The 20,544-nt window shown below is 50.0% G+C and overlaps 1 protein-coding gene across 1 annotated transcript in view; it reads left to right on the top strand.

Annotated features, from left to right (window-relative positions):
• Window positions 1-303: 303 nt before the first annotated feature.
• Window positions 304-20,544, top strand: part of IQSEC3 (IQ motif and Sec7 domain ArfGEF 3) — a 103,202-nt gene continuing 82,961 nt past the window's right edge. Inside the window, exon 1 of the mRNA XM_042993743.1 lies at window positions 304-857. Within this exon, the coding sequence (XP_042849677.1) occupies window positions 304-857 (554 nt within the window). The remainder of the gene's footprint in view (window positions 858-20,544) is intronic.

Below are 20,544 nucleotides of genomic sequence, written 5' to 3'. Positions count from 1 at the left end.
CCACCCCTCGCCCGACTCCCTCAGTCGTCTCCCTTTTCTCCTGTCAGCCCTGCAGGAGGCCGAGACTCCTCACGAAGCCCGGAGGTGGGAGGGTGGGTGGGTGGGCCCTGGCGCCGCGGTCCCGCCCCTCGGTGCGTGTGTGAATGTCTGTGTGGCCGTGACGCGGCGCCGGCGGCTGGGAGGGAGGCTGGGCCCGCTGGAGAGGGAGGTGAGCGGATCGCTGGGGCTGCTCGGCTCCTGCGCGCCCTCACGCTCCCCGCCGCCCGCCGAGGCGCAGGCAGGGCGCAGGCGGCGGCGGGCGGCATGGAGAGCCTGCTGGAGAACCCGGTGCGTGCCGTGCTCTATCTCAAGGAGCTCACGGCCATCGTGCAGAACCAGCAGAGCCTCATCCACACCCAGCGCCAGCGCATCGACGAGCTGGAGCGGCGGCTGGACGAGCTAAGCGCCGAGAACCGCAGCCTGTGGGAGCACCAGCAGCTGCTGCAAGCCCAGCCTCCGCCCGGGCTCGTCCCTCCGTCGCCAGCCCCGCTGCCCGTCACCCCGGCCACAGCCGCCGCCGCCGCCGCTGGGCCCCAGGAACCGCTCCAGAATCACGGACAGCTCTCGCCCGCCGCGCCGCAGCCTGCGCCGGAGCAGCCACCGCTTCAGCACCACGGACAGCTCCTGGTGCAGCCCCAGCCGGGCCCCAGCAGCAGGGCTCACGCACCCCAGTCTCCCCACCAGCACCCAGTGGCGCCCGGGGCCGTCGCCGACAAGGAGAAGGAGCGTCCCCCGAGTTGTTGCACTGCCGCTGGAACCCTCCTTCAGCACAAATCCCCCGCCGCCCTCGGCAAGGGCGTCCTGAGCAGGAGACCCGAGTGAGTGGGGAAGAAGGGATGGGGACTGTTGTGACAGACAGGGAAGCAAATGGGTAAAAGGAGGAGATAAGGGGGAAACCAGGTGCACCTAAGAGTCTGAAGGACTAGAGTAACCTGAAGTGAAGAGATGAGCAGATGCTTGGAGGTAGAAGTGTGTCAAGGAGATTTGGGGGAAAGGAGGGATTGATATCAGTGTTTGAGAGGGCTGAGGGGATGCTGGAGCAAAAGAGAGCATCCAGACCATTACTGGGGGCAAAGGAGGAAAGAAATGGGTTTTAAGTTATTGGGGATACCGGTTTTAAAGAGGTTTTAAAGAGGAAAAGATTGGAAGGAAGTTTTGGCGAAAATTAAACCAAAGAAAAAAGAACAGTTGAATTTTTTTAAGTTAGGAAAAATTTGGAAGGGAGTTTGGGTAGTAAAATTATTTGAATGGAGAGTGAGATATGAAAAAGACAGAGGCTTGCCAAAGAGACATGTTAAGAGCTTTAAAACGGCTAGGGTCTAGGCAGCGTAGAATTGGAATCTGAGAAAATTTAGGATGCAGGGGATACAGTTGAAAAGCAGGTATGATGTGAGAAGGCAGGGGAGCTGGAGGTAGAGGAAGATAAAGGGCGAGAGAAAGCATTTCCCAGAGGAACGAGTCTGGTTCTTTAAGTGATGCAGTGGGAGTCAAAGCCAGGAGTGGCTCTTTGGGGGAAGCTTACTCTGCTCTGACCTGAGTGGGCATCTTTCTTCTGAATCCCCATAGAACTAAAGGGGTGCAAAGACACATCCCACCAAGCCAGTGGAGGACTGTGTTATAGCCTGAGGTCTCAATCTGGCTATAGCTTTTTCCTCTGACTCAAGGAGGATTTCTGTGTAGGGTGGTTGGCAATTGTGGAAAGGGAACAATGATGAAAGGGATAGTTGACAAAAGGAATTGTTGGTATTTGGATGTTTAAATCTTTCTGTTATGGCTGGTGACTGCAAATCTTGTTTCTGCTTGGTTATCTGGTGATAATAGGAATCCTCATGTTGGCTCCTGAGAGAGATAGACTCATAACCCCAGGGAGGGACTCTAGAACCTCAAGCTCTTTACTTTCAGTGTCTGTGAACTAGGGACATGGGAAGAAGAGATGAAAGAGGACTGGAATATTCCCACCTCTGTACTGGAAAGGCCGTGACATATCAGCTTCCTTCCTCTGATTATACAGGTGATGGGAGAACTGCATGGAAGAACAGCTCAGGGGAAATCAGTACCTAGTCAGCACCTGCCCCTGACAATGGTGATGCTAAAGGAAGAGCGGGGTGGGGAGAGGAAGGAGGAGAGCCAAGAATCCCACCTTCATCCAGTCTCAGCATGTTTTAGGTCTGCAGATACTTGTGAAGATTTGATGTATTCCTTAAAAACTCATTTTCTCCTCACATCTACATAGTTAGAGAAGTTGGGTCAGGATATGTTAGCTCACGGGGTAGATTTGACTGGAACCATGGGCTCTTAGGGGTGAAGATCCAGGATGATCTGGCTTGGCAGACGTATAGCACTTGATTCAGGCCCCAAGAAAATGCGGCTTTCTTCCCCGGGTCCCTCAATGGCCCATTTGCTCTTCCTTCAGTTTCATGGTTTTCTTTCCTTATCTGGCATAAAAAGCAGAAAGTCAGTTTTCCCTCAGTGCCCATGGTTCAACAAAAGACAACATTCTTACAAGGTATTGCCTGGCTTTTCCCCCAAAAGGGGGGGGGGGGGGAAGAACTAGTCCATTCATTTCCCTGGGGGCAGCCACAGTTTCCTGGTAATTATCGTTCTTCACCTGATTCTTCTCCTCATGCCCTTTGATATCTCCCTTCTCTTTCACACTTTCTTTTCATCCCTTCAGGGAAGCATGAGCAAGAATGATTTAGTTAATTTTTCTTGGAGAAGGACTTTACTGTGGTCCCCAAAGTAGCTTAGAGAGCCCAAACTCTCCTTCCCAGGTGCTCTTGCTAGGAAACCAGGGATTTAGGAATCACTTGGATTCCTATCCAGCCTCACAAGTCAAAACCAGAGACAAACCATAGTGTCCTCATCTTTTCTTCTCCTTTGTCCTGCTTTTGCTTCCCATAGGAGCAAAACAAAAATAAGAAGTAATTAGAATGGTGGAGGAGAGTGGAAGTTGTTAAAAATCTTTACCTTAGAAAGTTGTGCCAGGCAATAAAAGGTTAATACCACAAGTGGCTCCTTCCTTTCTCCAGATCCTCCAGCTTTTCCCTCTGCTCTCTCTGAGGCTGGATACCAAGATACTTAGAGAGAACGCCTTACCTCCTCCCTGCAACTCTCTCCCTTTGGGTGTGAATCATGGACATCTTGGCTGGCTGAATGCCTTTTGTGCCTTTTGTGCCACTCATTTCTTTCCACGGTTTTGCCTAACTTCAACCTAAGTCCCCCTCCACCCCCACAGAACCTCAGGAATAAATCATTGTTGCTGACTACGTGTTTGGCCCCACCTTGCTTTCTACCCGTGACCCCCATTTTGTATGGCTGTCATCCCCTGCCCATACCTCTCGATGGTGCAGGGCTAGATGCAGCCAGCAGGCAGAGAGAGAGAGAGAGAGAGAGAGAGAGAGAGAGAGAGAGATCTTTATGGATAGGGTGAGATGAGGAGAAGAGCAGAGCCAGCAGCCCTCTCCCTGGTGTTTCTCCTGGGGAGCTCCCTGCTGAATCAGTTCTCTACTGGGCGTGCTGAAGTAGGAAGACGGTATGGCAGATGAGGTCTTTGGATCATAATTTTACTGAAATCTTTTCTCATTTTTTATTTGTCCTTCTCTGGCCTCGTTATAGTAAGAATGCAGCCCTGGTGAGGTTGCTGAGGCTTGAGTGCGGGTTACAAGGGCCCAGGCATTGTGTTAGATGCATTATCTTCCCACACGGTTTGTCTCTTATCCTCAGAACTCCTCTTCCTGCCCAAATCCAGGAGAGGCAAGAGCCTTGGGGAACCTGGAACCAAGAAATGATGGATCGTTTAATTGTCATCAGATCTGCATTAATATGCAGCCTGGCCTCTCTCCCTTCTCCGCTGAGGGAGATGGGAAGGTGGTGGCCCTGGAGGTTAGGCCAAGGAAGCAATGATGAGGGGGTGAGTGCAGACATACCATGGAAGAAAGATGCTGGAGGGGTTAATGTTCTTTCTCTGCATGCTTCCTGGCTCTTGCTAAGCTCCAGCCCCCACTGTTTTTGCCTCTTAATGAAAGCAGTGATCTAGCTTCCTCCTCTTTATTTTTTCAATCAAGGCTCACAGCATCTACAGAATTGATTATCCCTTTTCCTGGCTGGAGTCAGAGCCTTAGCCTGATCTGGCAAAGTCTACTTCTTGCCATGGAAGCACATGACCCTCCCTTGAGGCTACTGCTTCAGTGTGACCACAGCTCCTCTGTCTGAGCACATGCTTGCACACCCACCCAGCCATGCATTTAGAGCCAGTGGATCCCAGGGCTTTCCCGTGTTCCCCAACCCTTAAGCAGAGGATTACTGGAGGCTGGGTAAGATTCCTGAATTGTGAATCAAATTCAGCTCCTACTCCCCACCTCCAAGTAGCCATGAAGTCTGGGTGGCTCAGTAGTAACCCCTGTCCTCTCTTCTCTTCCTTCGTCCTTTGTCTTCCTTTTATACTTTCTCTTCCTCGCCACTTTTTCCTTTCTCTTTGTCCTTCCTTCTCTCTTTCCTCTTTCTTCTCTCCCCTCAAACTCTTTCTCTCTCCCATATTTTCTTCCTTCTATCTATCTGTTGGTTCCACGTAAGCTGCCCAGGGAAGACTCCTCTACTCCCATCCTTTAAGCATGAAATAAATCTTAGGTCAATTTTTGAGCTCCATGGTATCATACTGACTGGAGGCTGAAGGATAGTTAGAAAGTCATTAGATGTGCTTCTTAGCCTGTTGTCTAAAATGCTGATTGGAGCAGGTGTCTCTGCTCCTACTGAGTCAGGGTTGTCCTCCTGGAGATGGCAGCTCAAGTCTGGCCCATTCTGAGAGCTATTAAGAGACTGTGAAGGTCTGTCAGTCAGTCAGCTGTATTTTATCTAGTGTCCAGTCCATTCAAAACTGTACACCCTGTGCTGGGGAAAAACAGGAAAGAAGCAAATAGACCTTGTTCAACATACATGAGACATATATCGAGAAATATCTAAACAAATATAAGCAGATTGCTGCTGCCTAGAGCCACCCTCTATCAGAAGAGAACAGGGTGAAAAGGGGGAGCATATAAATCATATTGAGAGCCCAGAGAGAAGGTTATCTTGGTTGGAGTCAAGGGTTTATGTCAGGAAGAGTAAGAGCCAAGGGTAGCTGGAAGGAGGACACAGCCTTGAAGATTCAATTCACAGAGATACCTGTATTGCATATGAACATCATCCCATCCCCTAAAAGTACAGTCCCCCCTACCCTAATCACCTCCTACTAGGCTAAACCCTTTCAACAGAGTAAGAAGGGCCTTGATACTCAGAGTCCTTGTCTACCTGTAGCTGGAAGGCCTGCTTTGCTGGGGAAGCAACGAGAAGGTCAGTGCTCACCAAACTGCATATCCTCCTTTTCTTCCTCTACCCCCAGCAAGAAGAGGACTTCTTGCCGGTCAGCTGGAAAATGGGGCCAGAGTGAAGGCTCACCAAGAGGAAGGAGTGTGTGTCTTTTTGCTCACCTAGAAGCCGGCACAAAGTAGGCACTTATAAAGATCCTCTGTCCCCTGCTTGTACAAGAGCCCAGACCACTGCTCTTTCTAGTTTTTCATCCAAAAAGAACACAATTCAAGAGAAACAAGTTACCCCTGCTTCAGGGAAAACCCACTGGGCTCTGTCCTGCTCACAAGCTCTCTGTGCCTTGCTCCATCCTGCTCTGTCCTTCCATATCCCCAAGCCCTTCCCAGGCCCACAGAGTTAGCACCATAAGGGCCCCATACAAAGACATCCTGGAACATTTTCCTATTGGCCTGAAACCAAGCAAGAGGAGCAGCAGTTGGTTCTGCTGATTCAGCAAATATCTGTGCAGCCTGAGTTTCAAAGGTCACTTACGAGAAAAGGCAGATGGGGTCAGGTCTGGGTGGAGAGCTGATGAAAGTGAGGCTGATATGGGAAAGGAGGGGAAAGGTGGGATCAGCAGTAGGACCTGTGGTCCAGAAAGAGACTTGGATCCTGAATTTAAATCCTGTGTAAAGATTTTTAGACAAACTGACCTTGTTGGGGACCCTCAAAAATTTTCACTGGGGCCCAAACGGACTCTCCATGGCCCTGAACACTAAGCAGCTGCTTAGTAAGGGGGTTCTTATAAGAAGTCCTGGGGACACTCTCATTGCGCCTGGCAGATCCCCAAATGCAAGGCCATCTGGCAGGATTTCCAAGGCTTGGGCGACTGCAGCACCTTCTTTTTCTGCTTCTGGAAAAGCACAAAGTGTAGGTTCTCATACAGGCTGGAAAGGGTTTCTTGTTTCCATGAGGAAGGTGGTCACCTCCATTTCAAGGAACATGGGCATTAACAAACAAACAAACAAACAAACAAAGATCAGGAATAGAATGAGGGAGAAATTAGGTTTTTCAGGCTAAAAAGAACTTAAGGAAACCACAGAATCACAGAATTTTCAAGACCTAGGTGGTTAAGAACATGGCCTTTGTGGGGCACCTGGGTGGCTCAGTCGGTTAAGTGTCCGACTTTTGATTTTGGCTCAGGTCATGATCTCACAATTTGTGGGTTTGAGCTCCGCATCTGGCTCCATGTTGACGATGCAGAGCCTGCTTGGGATTCTGTCTCCCTCTCTCTCTGTCCCTCCTCTGCGCTCTCTCAAAATAAACATTTACAAAAAAATTTTCAAAAAGAACATGGGCTTTGAAATTAAGCATATCTGGGTATGAATCCTGCTCTAACATCTATGAGACTTTACATTCATTATTTGCCCTCTTTAAGCCTCTTTTTTTTCATTTATAAAATGAGAAGTAATATATACATTGAAGAGTTGTTGTAAAATTTAAAAGTTAAATAGTATCATTTGTTAGTACTGTTCAGGACACATAGTAAGTGCTCAATACATTGTAGTATTTCTACAGATAAAGAAACCAGGGCCTAGGGCCCATCCACAGTCAGACCACAGTGAAAGACTAGAATCCAAGTTCAGGATTCCTCCATCCTTCCAAGCCTGCTTTCCACCTGTGCCCTTTTCTCATCTACCCCTCTACCTTTGGACAATGCATACCCAAGCTATTGCAGATATGAGAATGTGGAGCTTACCCTGAAATGCAGCCAAGCAGGACAAATCCTCTAACCCTTGGTGATCCGTGATGAGGTCCCATGACTTTATAGTTGGGAAATACTTCCTTAAACTCAACTAAGTGTCTTCTGTTGCATCATTGTAAGATTATTTGCACTTCTCCTAAGGAAATCAAAGGGATCTGAATTATCACCCAGTGCCCCATGGTGATAAGAATGACCTTGCCCATTTTCTAAGTGGGGAAACCACAGTCTCATCTAGTATATGAACTTGTCAAGGATTAAAGTAAAGGGTGAGGGGAATGGAATCTGAACCAGGAGAATGCTTGCAACTTCCCTGGAATGAAAGCTATATCCATTCTTCCAAATTCTTCCATCCTGGGGATGGAAGGGTAGACCTGCTCTTTGCTTACCTCTGAGGTCAAAAAGTTGCAAACAACAGCAGAGATTGACTGAGAAAAGGAGAGTCTGATGTGTTGTGGGATTTGGGGTGGTGGTTGAGGGGAAAGGCAGGGAGCTGGGGGAGGGCTCTACTTTCTCTGATCAAGCCTAGAGAAAAGAGAACTTTCTTAGATGAAATAGCATCTAGGAGAAACAAAGAAACAAACAAGCAAACAAATAAACAGAAAAGAGAGTGGGCTTCTGAAATTCCATCCCAGGGTGGTTGTGACTGTGAGGCCACCACAGGCAAAGCCTGCTATGTGTGGCCCTGGGCACCGTGGGGGCATGGGCTGTTATGCTGTTGCTTTTTGTTTGGAATATCCCATCTGGGAGGGTTATGTAACTCTGCAGGACCAGTGTATGTGCTGAGTGGTACCTTTTGTCACCAGCAGGCAGGCAGGCTACTGTGGACAGAGGCCATGCAGTCTTGTCCAAGTCCCTGCCCACACTCTGTGCTGGCATCAGGCCATTCCCTCTGGCCACAGCTGTAGGGGCTGGAGGGCTTTAGGAGCTGGATCAGGGTCCTCCTGCCCTTAGGGGGAGTCAGAGCTGGAAAGGTACTAAAAAGTCCTTTGGTCCAAACTTCTCATTTGGCAAATGAGAAAACTGTGGCCCGAGAGGTGACTGATGCTTCCAGATACGTCAGTGGCAGAACTGGGCCTAGAACTCATCATCTGGTTCTCCTGACACTATACGGTAATGGGCTGTGGGCGTACAAGGCCAAACCTATGGCGACTCAGGGGACCCAGGGAGGTCTCTGCCTTCAGACTAGCTTGCCTGTGCCAACAACTCCACAATTAGAGATTCCTTACGATACTTCAAGGTTATCCCCCTTGTTAAAATGCAAATTCTCCTAGGATAGGAGAAAAACAACACATTTAGCTATATCAGCCTTCACACTTCAGCATGAAAGAGGTTTTACTTGAGCAGTGTCCAAGAGCTGATTTGATAAGGAAGGAGGATGCCATGGTGGCACCGATTGACTAAGGGACCAGGCATGAGGCTCACAAAAGTTGAAGGGCTCATGGGGGAGGCTGTTGAAAGCCTAAATGATTTTCAGCTCTGCTGTATTTTTCAGGGAACCAGCACTGCTTTGCCTGGATCTGGCAAGCGAAGGGGTAGGGGAACCCATGGCACTCCTGCACTGGCGTGTCTTGGAAAAGTAATTATCTGGGTCGTAGAGGGATACTTTCTCAGTGAGCTTCATGTGCAAGTCATAAGGCAGGAACTTAAGGAGCATCCTGACACTTGGTAATCTCTTTTGATCCTTTTTAGGATCTTAAAATACTTTTTTAGTTGGCAACTCTATTGGGGTTTGCTATGCAGTGGGAACCTGTGGACAGGAAGGGTTAAACAGGAAGGAGAGGTTGGTACTTCATGGGCCTGGAACAAATGGGGGATGAGAGGCTACCTCAACATCTCGTAGGTTCTTGATGAATACTGCCTGAATAAATAAGCTCTTAATATGTACGATCCAGGCCGGCTCAGCAGTTGCAGAGTTGAGGGAGGCAAGGGTATGGTGTCAGAGCTGAAGAAGATCTCAACTGGAGGGGAGGCCCCACAGGGGAAGTAGGTTGTAGTTAAGCCCAATAGCCCAGTTTCTGCAGTTAGTATGCGTGAGAACCTAGATCAGTGGCTTAGCTCTTAAGGCCAGTTGGGGAGTGAGAGGCATATGAGGGCTCCTCCCAGCTAATAGAGCCCACCCCCATAGCTATCCATGAGCATGGAGAAGCCTCCCCTCCCACTGCCCCCAGCCTCTGACCCCAGACCAGTCTGGTCCTGAGCCTGGGAAGCTGTGTTAAGAGTTAAGCATGAGAAAGCCCTTTGAGTGTTTCATCTCAGGGCCACTCACACCACCCCCCTGATCTGCCCTTGGCCTCGTCAGAAGGTTATATAAGAAATAGGCAAAAGGTCTATGATGATGGGAGAGAAAGGAAACCCAAACTGTGGCCATGTGTCCAGGTGGAAAGAGAAGAGAGAGCTGGATTCTGGCCAGGAGAATGCAATGGGAACCAGTCTCAAGCTCCAGGCCTCTTTACTCCTATTTCTCTACCAGGCAGTATCAGCTGTGTTGATGGAAATGTCAGGACACTGCAGGGAGGGTGAGTGGATGTGTATAAGGTGTGGACGTGCTTGCGGGACTGAGTGGGTGCAGTTGTGCATGGGTGAGTGGGTTACTTGGGCTGGGGGAAGTGGATCACAATGGACACCATATAAAGACATGCAGGTCTCACAGCAGAACTCAGCGGGTCTTCCTCCCACTTCCCCAGGACACCCCGCTCTGGTCATACTGTCAGAACTCTGGGTTCTATCTCCTTTCTCTGCATGACTTACTTCATCTCTCTTGGCTAGCCAGTTTCTGCTGGGTCTTCCCCTCTGTAAAATGGGGCGAGTCTATAATGCCTCCACTCCCTCACTCTGTTGCAGGTGTGAAAGAGACCTGGCCTCCAAAGGCTGTGAGCTCCTGGGAGGAAGGCTGTCTGGAGGGTGGGCAAGTGCAGGGGTTGGGGATCTGAGACTCTCTATTGAGGTACCGCGTTTGGAAGTTCAAGTAGCCTGCAGCGGTGTGATACATGGAAAGCTGCCCTGTGGTTTTCCCTGAACCTGACTTTGGGTAGCTTCGGCCAGGACCTGGCACCACATGACCTCTCAGGGCTTTGGAGCCATCAGGTCAAACCAGCTGCCTCCCTGCCTCCAACCAGGAATACACTCCCCATCCCAGGCAGAGAGGCAAGGGAATTCCACGATTTCTTCCTTGATAAATGATTCCAATGCACCACGATTTTCATTCAACACATCAGTTCAACCCAGTGATTATTTTAAAGCAGCAACAGCAACACAAACTCTGCAAAGCAGTTGGGAATCTCTTGCTTGTGTCTAGTTTCAGTATTTCCTGTGCACAGTCTGGTCTTTACAGAGATACCCTGGATGCTTCCGAACCGGCTTATTTGGCATCTTTGACATTCTTGGGGCTACTTAAATGCTAAGAGGCAATCAGGGAGGGCCGAGGGCCCAAGGGTATTCCAGAAGCAGGCTGGACTCTGACCGCGAAGTCAGGACCCCTGAGTTCTGAATGCTGTGCCCACCCTCACAGACCCCAAGTATAAGCTTGGTGCAAATCCTTCCCCTTCTCTGGGCCTTGGTTTTTTCTTTGATCAAAGGGGACAATCACTCTTTGCTCAGCTCTTCAACTCTGTCTCCCCTCGATTCGCCAAGTCCACAAAAACGAGAGCTGTTAGGAGGTTGCTGCAGCACGAAGGACCTCGCTCACACGTGAAAAGTGGCTTCCAAATGATAAGAGCCTTAGGAAGGGAGCTCAGGAAGGGGGATAGAGGGAGACTGAATTCACTCTCCCTTTCAAGAAGAAAAATGAGACCCCTGCAGTGTAGGGCGTTCCCTGCAGGTCGGGGAGGTACGAGGTGAATGCTGCAGAGGCTACCAGCTGTAAGTGCCCAAGGAATTTCCACCGGGCTCCCTCTGGATTTTGCATGAAAACCGGGAGCAGCTGGAGGGGAGAGCTCAGGAATCAGGAACCTCTGCCCCCCGAACTCGCTCGGAAAGCCTGGGGAAAGCCCTTCCTCCTCTGGCCGCTTCCCCGGGGGCTTCTCCATGGGGAGGGCGCGTGCCGCCGGGCTTTCGGCTGCGTGGGCGGCTTGGCGAGCTGCTGACAGCAGGATGGAACCTCCGGCCCCCGCGCCGCGCCCCGCCCCGCGCCGAGCTCTGCGCTCCCCCGCGGGGGCGGGCACCCCGGCCGGGGGAAGCCGCGCGCCCCCCGCCTCCCGTGCGCACGCGCCCCGCGCCCCCAGCCCTCCCCCGCCCGGCGCGGCGCCGCTGAGTCACCGGCTCCGGAGGCGCAGCCTTGGCACCTGTGCGTTCGGGCTCGGCCCGGCCCGCGGCGCCCCCGCCCGCCTTCCGGGGGCCTGGCCGCGCTCGCGCTGCCGGCCTCCGCCTGAGGCCGCCCTGCCCCTCTCCCTGGTCCCCTCTCCCCGCGCCCCCGCCAGTCTCTCGAGTGTGACCGTTCCCCTCGGTATCTCTCCGCCCCGCGGCCCCCTCCGACTCAGCCCGGCGAGCGCGCCGCCGCCCGCCCACGGCGTCTGGGAGCGCCCCCGGCGCCACCGCCGCCCGCGCCTTCCCGGGAGCCGAGGGGGAGGTCGGGGGGCCTCCGTGCTGCGTCACCGTGCGGCCGCTGCTGCTCCTGCTGCCGCCGACCGCGGCCCCGCCGGCTCCCCCCCGCCCCACACCATGACTGCTCCGCACAAGGGTGCGGATCCTTTCCCAGGCCTCCCTCCGTAGGCCCCAGCCCAGGCTGGTGTGAGTGGATCCCCTTTGAAGGGCAGAAGGCGGGGGCGGCTTCAGGGATCCGGATGGTGTCACCGAGGTCCGACATCTACACAGCATCCACCTCCCCTAGCTTCCCGTGTACCCAAGACATGTCGGCGAGAGAATCCCGGCTGTAACTTAGCTTCCCGTGTTTATATTTGTGCTTTATAGGACCACATAATCTTGGGATTCTGGCCCAACCTATGATGAAGCATATGGCTTCATTTGTAGCACTAGGTTTGAATCCTGACTCCGTCATGAGCTTATACTCAGTAGCGACAGGCTTGGTTTTCGTATCTGTAAATGCGGATAGGGATAGTCCTAACTTCATAGGATTGCTGTGGAAATTAAGAGGAAATGCCAATAAAGCACCAAGCAAGGCAAGCGCCTGGCACACAGTAAGGACTCAAAAGAGCATAATAATTGCTGTTATTTTAGGACCTTTGGAGTCAGAAAGTGGTTTTCGAAAGTAGAGCGCTCTTCCTTACCTCCCTGTGGCTTCCAGAGGGTGCAGAACAGGACGACTTCTCCTTCACAATCCCTCAAACATTTGAAGAAGGGTCATCTCTTCCTTTCCTTGCCTTCCTGTCCATGATCCACACCCACCCCCCACGCCTGTCTTTTTTTTTTTTTTTTTCTTTCAGAAGAACACACCTAAGCCTACCACTTCCTGCTCCACGTGGCTTCGTGGGTCACTCTGTGTGGCCACCTCATCACTGCTTTCTAGAACACAGGAGCCAGGAATGAGTCCTTAGCCCAGGAGGTATGGGCAGACCAGCCTGGGCACAGGGAGCCCCTCCCCACCCTGTACCAGCAGGGCAGGTTCTGGATCCTGCCCAGCTTTGGATGGCACCTGGGAACCCACTGGCTTTCTCAGCCCCTGGCCACAAGTGGGACCTATCAAGTGAGGTCAGCGAGGGCTGAAGGACTCTGTCCTCAGACTTCTGGTGGCCTGTACTTGTGCAAGTGGCTTTCGTTTTAACACCAAAAATGCTGAACGTTTCACCTGGCCCTGTTGGTTTTCATTTTGTTAATTTATTTGTGCTCTTTTTAAAATTTAAATTGCCCTTGGGGCTCCTGGGTAACTCAGTCACTTAAGTGTCAGATTTGGGCTGAGGTCACTATCGATCTGTCGGGTTGCTGAGTTGGGGCCCTGCATCAGGCTCTGTGCTGACAGCTCAGAGCCTGGAGCCTGCTTCAGATTCTGTCTCTCTCTCTCTGCCCCTCCCCCATTCATTCTCTCTCTCTCTCTCTCTCTCTCTCTCTCAAAATAAACATTAAGAAACTTAAATTTAAATTACGCTTTTCAAATAAATAATACATAGCACAAAATTAAAAAATGCAGGAGTTGATAGTGAAGTGTCTCCCCACCCTGTTTCCAACCCTTCATCCCCATCGCCACCCCCAAAAACTACTGTTAGCAGCTTCCCATGAGTCCTTCCACGGATAGTCCATGTAGATTCAAGCAAATACACACACACACATACATAAATGTTTGTATATATTTGTGTTTATGTGTGTGTGTTTCTTTTTACACAAATGACAGTAAGCTGTATGCTGTTCTGCACCTTGCTTCCTCTGCCTAATATCCATTTGGTGATCCTTCCATATTCAATATAAAAAGAGCCACCTTATTCTTTTATAATAGCTGTAAAATATGCCATTGCATGGCTGCGAATCTGAATTCTTTCTTCTTGTCTGCTGAAGTTTGGAAGGCAAGCTCTGGGTAGCCTGCTTCTGTGTAATTCTTTGGGGTGTGTTTTTCTGAGAGGTGGGTGGGTAGGCACACATTACCTAGGAGGGCTATTTCAACTTGGACCTCCATCAGCTGCTGTAGTCTCCTGCAGACATTGGTAAATCGCGGTGGAAATAAGATTCAGGAAGTGTACTTCCTTACCTGAAAAGTCTTCACCACTCTTTTAGCTTGGCTCCCTTTGTTGCCTACGGCCATCAGGATTAGGAGAGCTGCCAGGGTGTTATAATCTCCTTCATATGAGCTGAAGGTGAGTCCTAAAGCCCCACCTCCTTCAGGAAGTCTTCCTGGACTGATAAGAGGAAGAAACTGAGGTTCTCATCACCACTCTCCCTACCTCCCACCCCTGACTGAGTATACTCCAGTCCTTGCAAAGTATGAAATCAATTCTTTATTCCTTGGTTTAAAAGTGCTTGTTTTCTTCTCTACATAAGTGTATATTCATGGCATGTGTGTTCTTTCACTTAACAAATATTTGATTGTCTACTGTGTGCCAGTTACTACTGTTCCAGGCACTGGGGTACAGTAGTGAACAAAATATCCTCAACTCCCTTTGTGAAGCTGACAGACTAAAAACTAAGCAAGATTAAGAATGAAACCATACAGGGAGGGGTGTTCTGGAGAAAAATAAAATGGAGAAGGGGACCTGGGAGTAAGGGGGTTTACAATTTCAAACAGGGGACCCTGGGAAGGCCTCCCTGAGAAGATAAGACCTGAGCAAAAGGCCGGAGGAGGGGATTCTGTGCCATCGGGTTGGGGGGTGGGGTGAGCACTCACAGCAGAGGCAGAGTCCTGGTGAGAGAAACCACCTGGTTGTTCAAGTAAGACAGGAGCAGAAGGACTGCAGGGAGAGTAGTCTGAGGCAACATCGGAAATGTTGGTGGGGTGTGGGGAAGGTGGGAGAGTGCAGGGGTGCAGCAAATCCTGGAAGAGATGCTCACCTGGGATCCATCAGGCTATTTGGAAATGTGTGGGGATCTTCTAGTTGTTACAATGGCTGACAGGGTTGATGGGGAAGTGCTGAGGGGCAAGGAATACACTTAACATCCTATAGTGCACAAGACTGTTGCCATGGTGAAGTATGTTCCTGCCCAAAACACCAATGTTTCTTTTTTTTTCTTTAAAGTTTATCTTGAGAGAGGCAGGGACAGCACAAGTGGGGGAGGGGCAGAGAGAGAGGAAGAGAGACATTTCCAAGCAGGCTCCACGCCCTCAGCGCAGGGCCTAATGCAGGGCTCAAACCCAAGAACTGTGAGATCGTGACCCCAGCCCAAACCAAGAGTCGGATGCTTAACCGGCTGAGCTACCCAGGGGCCACCAAATACCAATGTTTCTTGTTGAGAAACACTGATAGGGTCTTGACGTGCATTGTGATGAGTTTGGCTTTTACTTTCAGAAAAACTGGGTTAAAAGGAACCTTGGCTGCTGGGTTGAGTTTCAGTTGAGAATAGCCTGAAGAGGAAGAAAGCCAGAAGCAAGGACACAGGCAGGACATTGTGGTAAGGTCCAATCGAGAGATGGAAGTGGTGTGAACCTGGGGTAGGAGCAGTGACGGTGGTGACACGCAGTCGAACCAGCAGTATTTCCCGAAGGATCAATGCGGTGTGTGAGAGAAAGAGGATTTGAGGGTGAGTCCAAGAGTTTGGGCCAAAGTTATTGGAAGGAGGAGATGGGGAAGTCTGGACAGGGAGAGACGAAAGGTGAAGTCTCAGACATGTTAAGTTTGGGATGTAGACGCCCAAGTGGAGACAATTAGTAGGCATTTGGAACGGACTGGATGTATAAATTTGGGATGGCTTTGAAAGCCCTAAGACTGGATGACATCCCCAAGAAGCAAGAAAATACTAAAGAGGACTAGGGATGGAGCCTTGGAGCATGCCAGTTTCAAGAGAAAGGCTGGAGAAGTGTGCGGTGTCCTAGCACAGAGGTGTTTCAACCAGGAGGGTAGGAAGGTGGAGGCAAGCCCTGGAGTAGGGTGAGAGACGAGAACTGCCGTCAGCCTTCACAGTATTGAGGTAATCAGTGACCTTGAAAAGCATAGCTTTGGTAGCACCACGGGGGAGCTTGATTAGTGTGGGTGTAAGGAAGAAGGGAAAAGAGACAAATCAACCAAATGTGAGGTGTGGAACTTGAGTAGGTCCTAATTTAGGCCAAACAACTCTAAAAAGACATTTTTAAGGCAAACAGGGAAATTTGAACACAGATAATGGAGAATTATTATTCATTTAGTTAGGTATAATAATGATCCTCTTATTGTATCTTTTTTAAAGTTCTTATTTGTTAGAAATACATTCTGTCTAAAATGATATTATTTCTGGGGTATGCTTTAAAGTCCGCCAGCTGGGGCTCCTGGGTGGCTCAGTCGGTTAGGAGTCTGACTTGATTTCGGCTCAAATCATGATCTCACAGTCATGAGATTGAACCCTGTGTTGCGCTCTGCTCTGGACATGGAACTTGCTTGGGATTCTCTCTCTCCCCGTCTCTCTGTCCCTTCCCCTCAAAAATAAAATAAAATAAAATACTCCTGCAAAAACTATTGGGGTAAAAGATTGGTAAAATGTATGTTTGAAATTTCCCTACTAAGAACTTTAAAGGTTGACAGAACAAGAGGAACAGTAGACAGTGAGTATAGAAAAGTCTTTGATGAATTTTCTTATAAGGAAGAGTAAAGTAATGGGTTGATAACTGGAGGGGGACATGGGTTTAAGACAGAAGACCGCTCTGGAAGGTGGGAGAAATCACACATTTGTTTCCATCATACAACAGGCGACTATACTTGCTGACCATCTGCCACAGAATGGCCCTTAGCTGAGCCCTGTAGGGAAACTGAGGAAGACCGCATCACTACCTAGAGGGAAGCCACAATAATTTAATGAAAGTGAACATTTTGTCATGTGCTTGCTATGGGCTAGGCACCAGGTTAAGTGCTTTACAGACTTATCCTTGTATATGTGCTGATGACTGCTACAGTGGGGGGTGAGGCCAAAGAGTTAAGGTAAGTTGTCCTAGGGCAAGCAACCGTCATGAGGTGGTGTCCACACCCAGACCCAGGCAGTGTGATTCCAGCAGTTGGTATCTTCACCTCTGCTCTCCACTGCCTTCCTGCAGATGATGCAGTAACAGGTATCCAGATGGCTAAGAGATGCACTCGCCCCTGACTCCGCCCTGGAGACTGTCATTCACAAGGCGGTTAGTGGAGGGAGGGCAGCCAAAGGTTTTTTAAATGAAACTCTCAGGATTCTGATGCTGCTCCCTGCTTAAGAACCATTAGAATAGATCGGCCCAAGCACACTCATTTATCAACACATATACACAAATATTCACATGAGTGCTGTGAATAATTAGACTAGCTGGGGGCTGGGAAAATATTAAAAGATAATGAACTATGCTGTATAGGAAAGAGGAAGGTGGAGAGAGGGGAGCTGAGCACATTATTGTTACTTAGGGATGGAAAAATCTTATTTAGTTGCCTCAAGGGCTGGAGTCATATCTGTATATTCATTTAGCAAATATTTATTGGGCTCCTACTGTGTGTCAGGCTCTGCTGCAGGTGCTGGGAATTCACAGTCAGACAAAGACTCTGCCATCACGGAGCTCATATTCAAGAGAAGACAGGTATTAAACAAGAAAATGACCATATGTGTGTGCATATAAACTCATAAGGACTCTAAGGGATAATAAGGGGATGACTGGGGGGGGGGGTAGTTTTGCTAGGCAAGACCTCACCTAGAGATTAAATAAAGCTAGGGGCAGAGCCATGTGAAGACCTGAAGGGAAAACATTCTGTGCAAAGGCCCTGGGGCTGGAAGACATGGATGTATTCAAAAAATAAAAGAAGGGAAGGGGGTGGGAGAGATGGGGTTGGAGGGTCAGATGGGGCTTCCAGAGGAGTCTGGGGGGTGAGAGACAAATGGGAAGACATGGGGGTGGAACTTTGAACAGGGAAGGGTGCACTACTGTGGAAAACTGAGTTGGGAGTTCAAAGGGCAGAAGAGGGAGAGCAGTTCAGCAGAGAGAGCCCTAGAATGCCATTCCCAATCATCTGCTATTCAATCATTTATTCCGTCTTTCTTTCAATATCCGTGTGCTAATTTCTGCTATGTGCTCGGCCTTTATGTCCATCTACCACCTCATTTTATCCACACACCCCTGACGGGAAGGTATTATTATCCCTATTTCACAGGTGTGATAACTGAGGCTCAGAGAGGTTAAGGTGGCCCACCCAAGGTCACACAGTAAGGTGGTGTCTTCAAGATTCCCATGCAAGCTTTAGCCTCTCGTACCCTGACATAGCCATCCCCACTCTAGGGGAGTCCTCTGCAGCATGAGAAGCCCTTCCCCTAGGCAAGTCCTGATGGGGAACCTGGCTCAATGTTCAGGGACAAAAAGGTTGGTGGCACCATGCCCATGTGACAGTTGTTTGTGTTGCTGCAGCTCTGAACTTGGCCTTTGGCCCACTCATCTCTGCCATGCCACACAGGACTAGGCTAGAGGACTGGCAGAATGCCACCCACACATAGCCACAGATGGATGATTTGTAGGTCCCCATGGAACATCATATCCTTCCAGGACCCACATGGTCAGGAGGGTTCATGTAGGGGCTAGAAAATCCTTGGGCTCTGTGGTGTGTGTGTGTGTGCACGCACATGACTGCACATGCAGAGTTGTATGTGAAAATATGTATATATGTATATGTGTGTCTACATACGCAAGAGTGAATGCATGTGCATTCGCGTTTTGTGTGTGCATAGGTTTGTGTGTGCATAGGTTTGGGGAGTTTCTATTGAGTGTGAGACTTGGAGTATATTTAGGAAACATGTGCATTTTTGTGAGAGTTGTGGGTGTGTTCACAAAATGAGGTGTGAGTGTTAGGGAGTGTGTGCACATATGTGTGTGTGCAATGAGGAGCATGCATGTATATTTATGTGTGTATGAATCTCTGCACTCCCAAGCAAGTGTCTGTAAGCACACTGAGTGTTAGTGTGTAGCTGGTTCCCAGAAGCAGTGGGTGTTTCTGTGGGTTTGTGAATTGGGTTGCAGCACATGAGCAGGGCAGGTGGCTAGGAGGTAGTTGAGGTACAAGATTGGGGATTGGCTGGATGGGGTTTTATGTTTCTGTCTAACTCCAAATCTGACTATGCTATAGAGGGCAAGATCAAGGCTCTTGCTGTCACAGCCCAGAGGCCATCTCTCCTGCGATGCCTGCCTTGGGCTTGTAGGGCAAGGCAGAAGCGAGTGCCAGGATGCAGTAGACAGCAGTGGCGGGGCATGGGGCTGGAGTCTTAGCTGTGTCTCAGGAGTCATCAAACCTCCCTTGGCCTTAATTTCCTCGTCAGGTACATGGCATTAATATTAATATTAATTATTATTATAATTACATAGTATAATTATTTTTACTACCATTATTCACTGGGATTATTCATAGGGCACTCAAAAATGTTACGGTAAATCAGAAACACTGACAAATGCAGCCATTGTTATTGACCAGGATCTGCCTTCACCGTTCCTGGAAAAAGCAGTGAATGCCCACAATTGACTAAGGGTGGGTGAGTAACACTGTGTAGGTGCGCTTCTCTGGTACGAGGCAGGATGTGGTGTGAGGCAGCCTCTGTGGCTGGCATGGGCTCGGTGGCTCCGATCCGTCCTCTCAAGCTGGCTGTCCCCTGTAGCCAGGCACCTGTCTGCCAGGTAATAGAGAGATCTCTCATGAGAGGAGCTGGCGGGATGCAGCCGAGCGCCTGGCTCTGTAATTCCTGCTGAGCCGCCCAGCCTGGCACCGGGAGTTCTGCTGGCTGGCTCCCTACAAAGACGGCTGGACTTCAAACAAGTAGGCTTCAAGATAGGCGACTGAACTGCTCGGGGGTTGCTGGCAGGGCCACTGTGCTGGGCAGGAAGGAGAGAGGGCAGCAGGAAGCTCAGGGGCTCAGAGGAAGCCCTCATGCCTGAGGCCCTGAGCTTCCTGCTGCGTGGAGGGAGGAGGAGGTTGGGGTCCCCTGTCACACTCAAGTGAGAGACCGACTTTCCTGGTCTGAGTTAGGCTTCCACCAGAGTGCCACGTTGATGCCAAGGCTGTGTGATATTAAGCAAGTATCCTGTCTCTCTGAGCCTCCTCATCTGTAAAATGAGGATTAAATTGAGGCAATGTCTGGAAAGGGCTTTGTACAGCTGCACATTTGATAATAATGGTGGACAGGTCTCTGTGGCATGTACTTGGGCTTTTGTTGACATATGTACACATTTCACGAATGTGCATGTTTAATTCCCCATTTTTCTCCAGCACCCTTGGTAATAGGGACTTTATTCACACATTGAGTCAGCAAATGATATATACTGCATGCCACGAGCCAGACTGCATGCCATCCTGGATGGAGAGGCTAATTGGTCCCAGGCGCTGCTCTGCCCTGGAGAACTCACTCTAGTATAGGGAAAGGCGTATACATAAACACTGGTGACGCAGCGTGGAAAAAATTGATGGTGCGGCCTACTGGGGTTGGAAGGAGGCTGGCGTGGGAATCCAGAGATAAGAGGGTCCAGCTCAGGCAGGGGCAGGAGCTGAGGCCAGCAGGGCTGGGGTGCAGGCACGGCAGCAACGGGGGAAGGCTTTGCAGAGGTCTGGGTGCTGGGCCCTGGAGGGTGGGTGGAACCTCGAGATCTGGAGATCCAGGCAGCCTGGGATCTCTGGTGGAGGTGTCCATGCATTTCACTCTGTTTCCTAATGATATAATTCAGAGATGGATAGGGGCTGTTATTGCAAGACTTTGCATGCAACTCCAGGGCTGGGAGAGAGGAATTCTGGATCTAGGGAGAGCAGGGGCATATTGACGTGGCCAGGCACACTTCTGAGCTCTTTAGATATATTGGTTCATTGAATCCTCATGCTAACCCTTGAGGTAGATGCCATTAGCGTCCTATTTTACAGGTAAGGAAACTGAGGCTCCGGGAGGCCAACCTATTAACTAGAAAGTAGCAA

This window comes from Panthera tigris, chromosome B4, assembly GCF_018350195.1.
Source record: "Panthera tigris isolate Pti1 chromosome B4, P.tigris_Pti1_mat1.1, whole genome shotgun sequence".
Taxonomy (NCBI): domain Eukaryota; kingdom Metazoa; phylum Chordata; class Mammalia; order Carnivora; family Felidae; genus Panthera; species Panthera tigris.
This window is presented reverse-complemented; position numbering and strand designations above follow the sequence as displayed.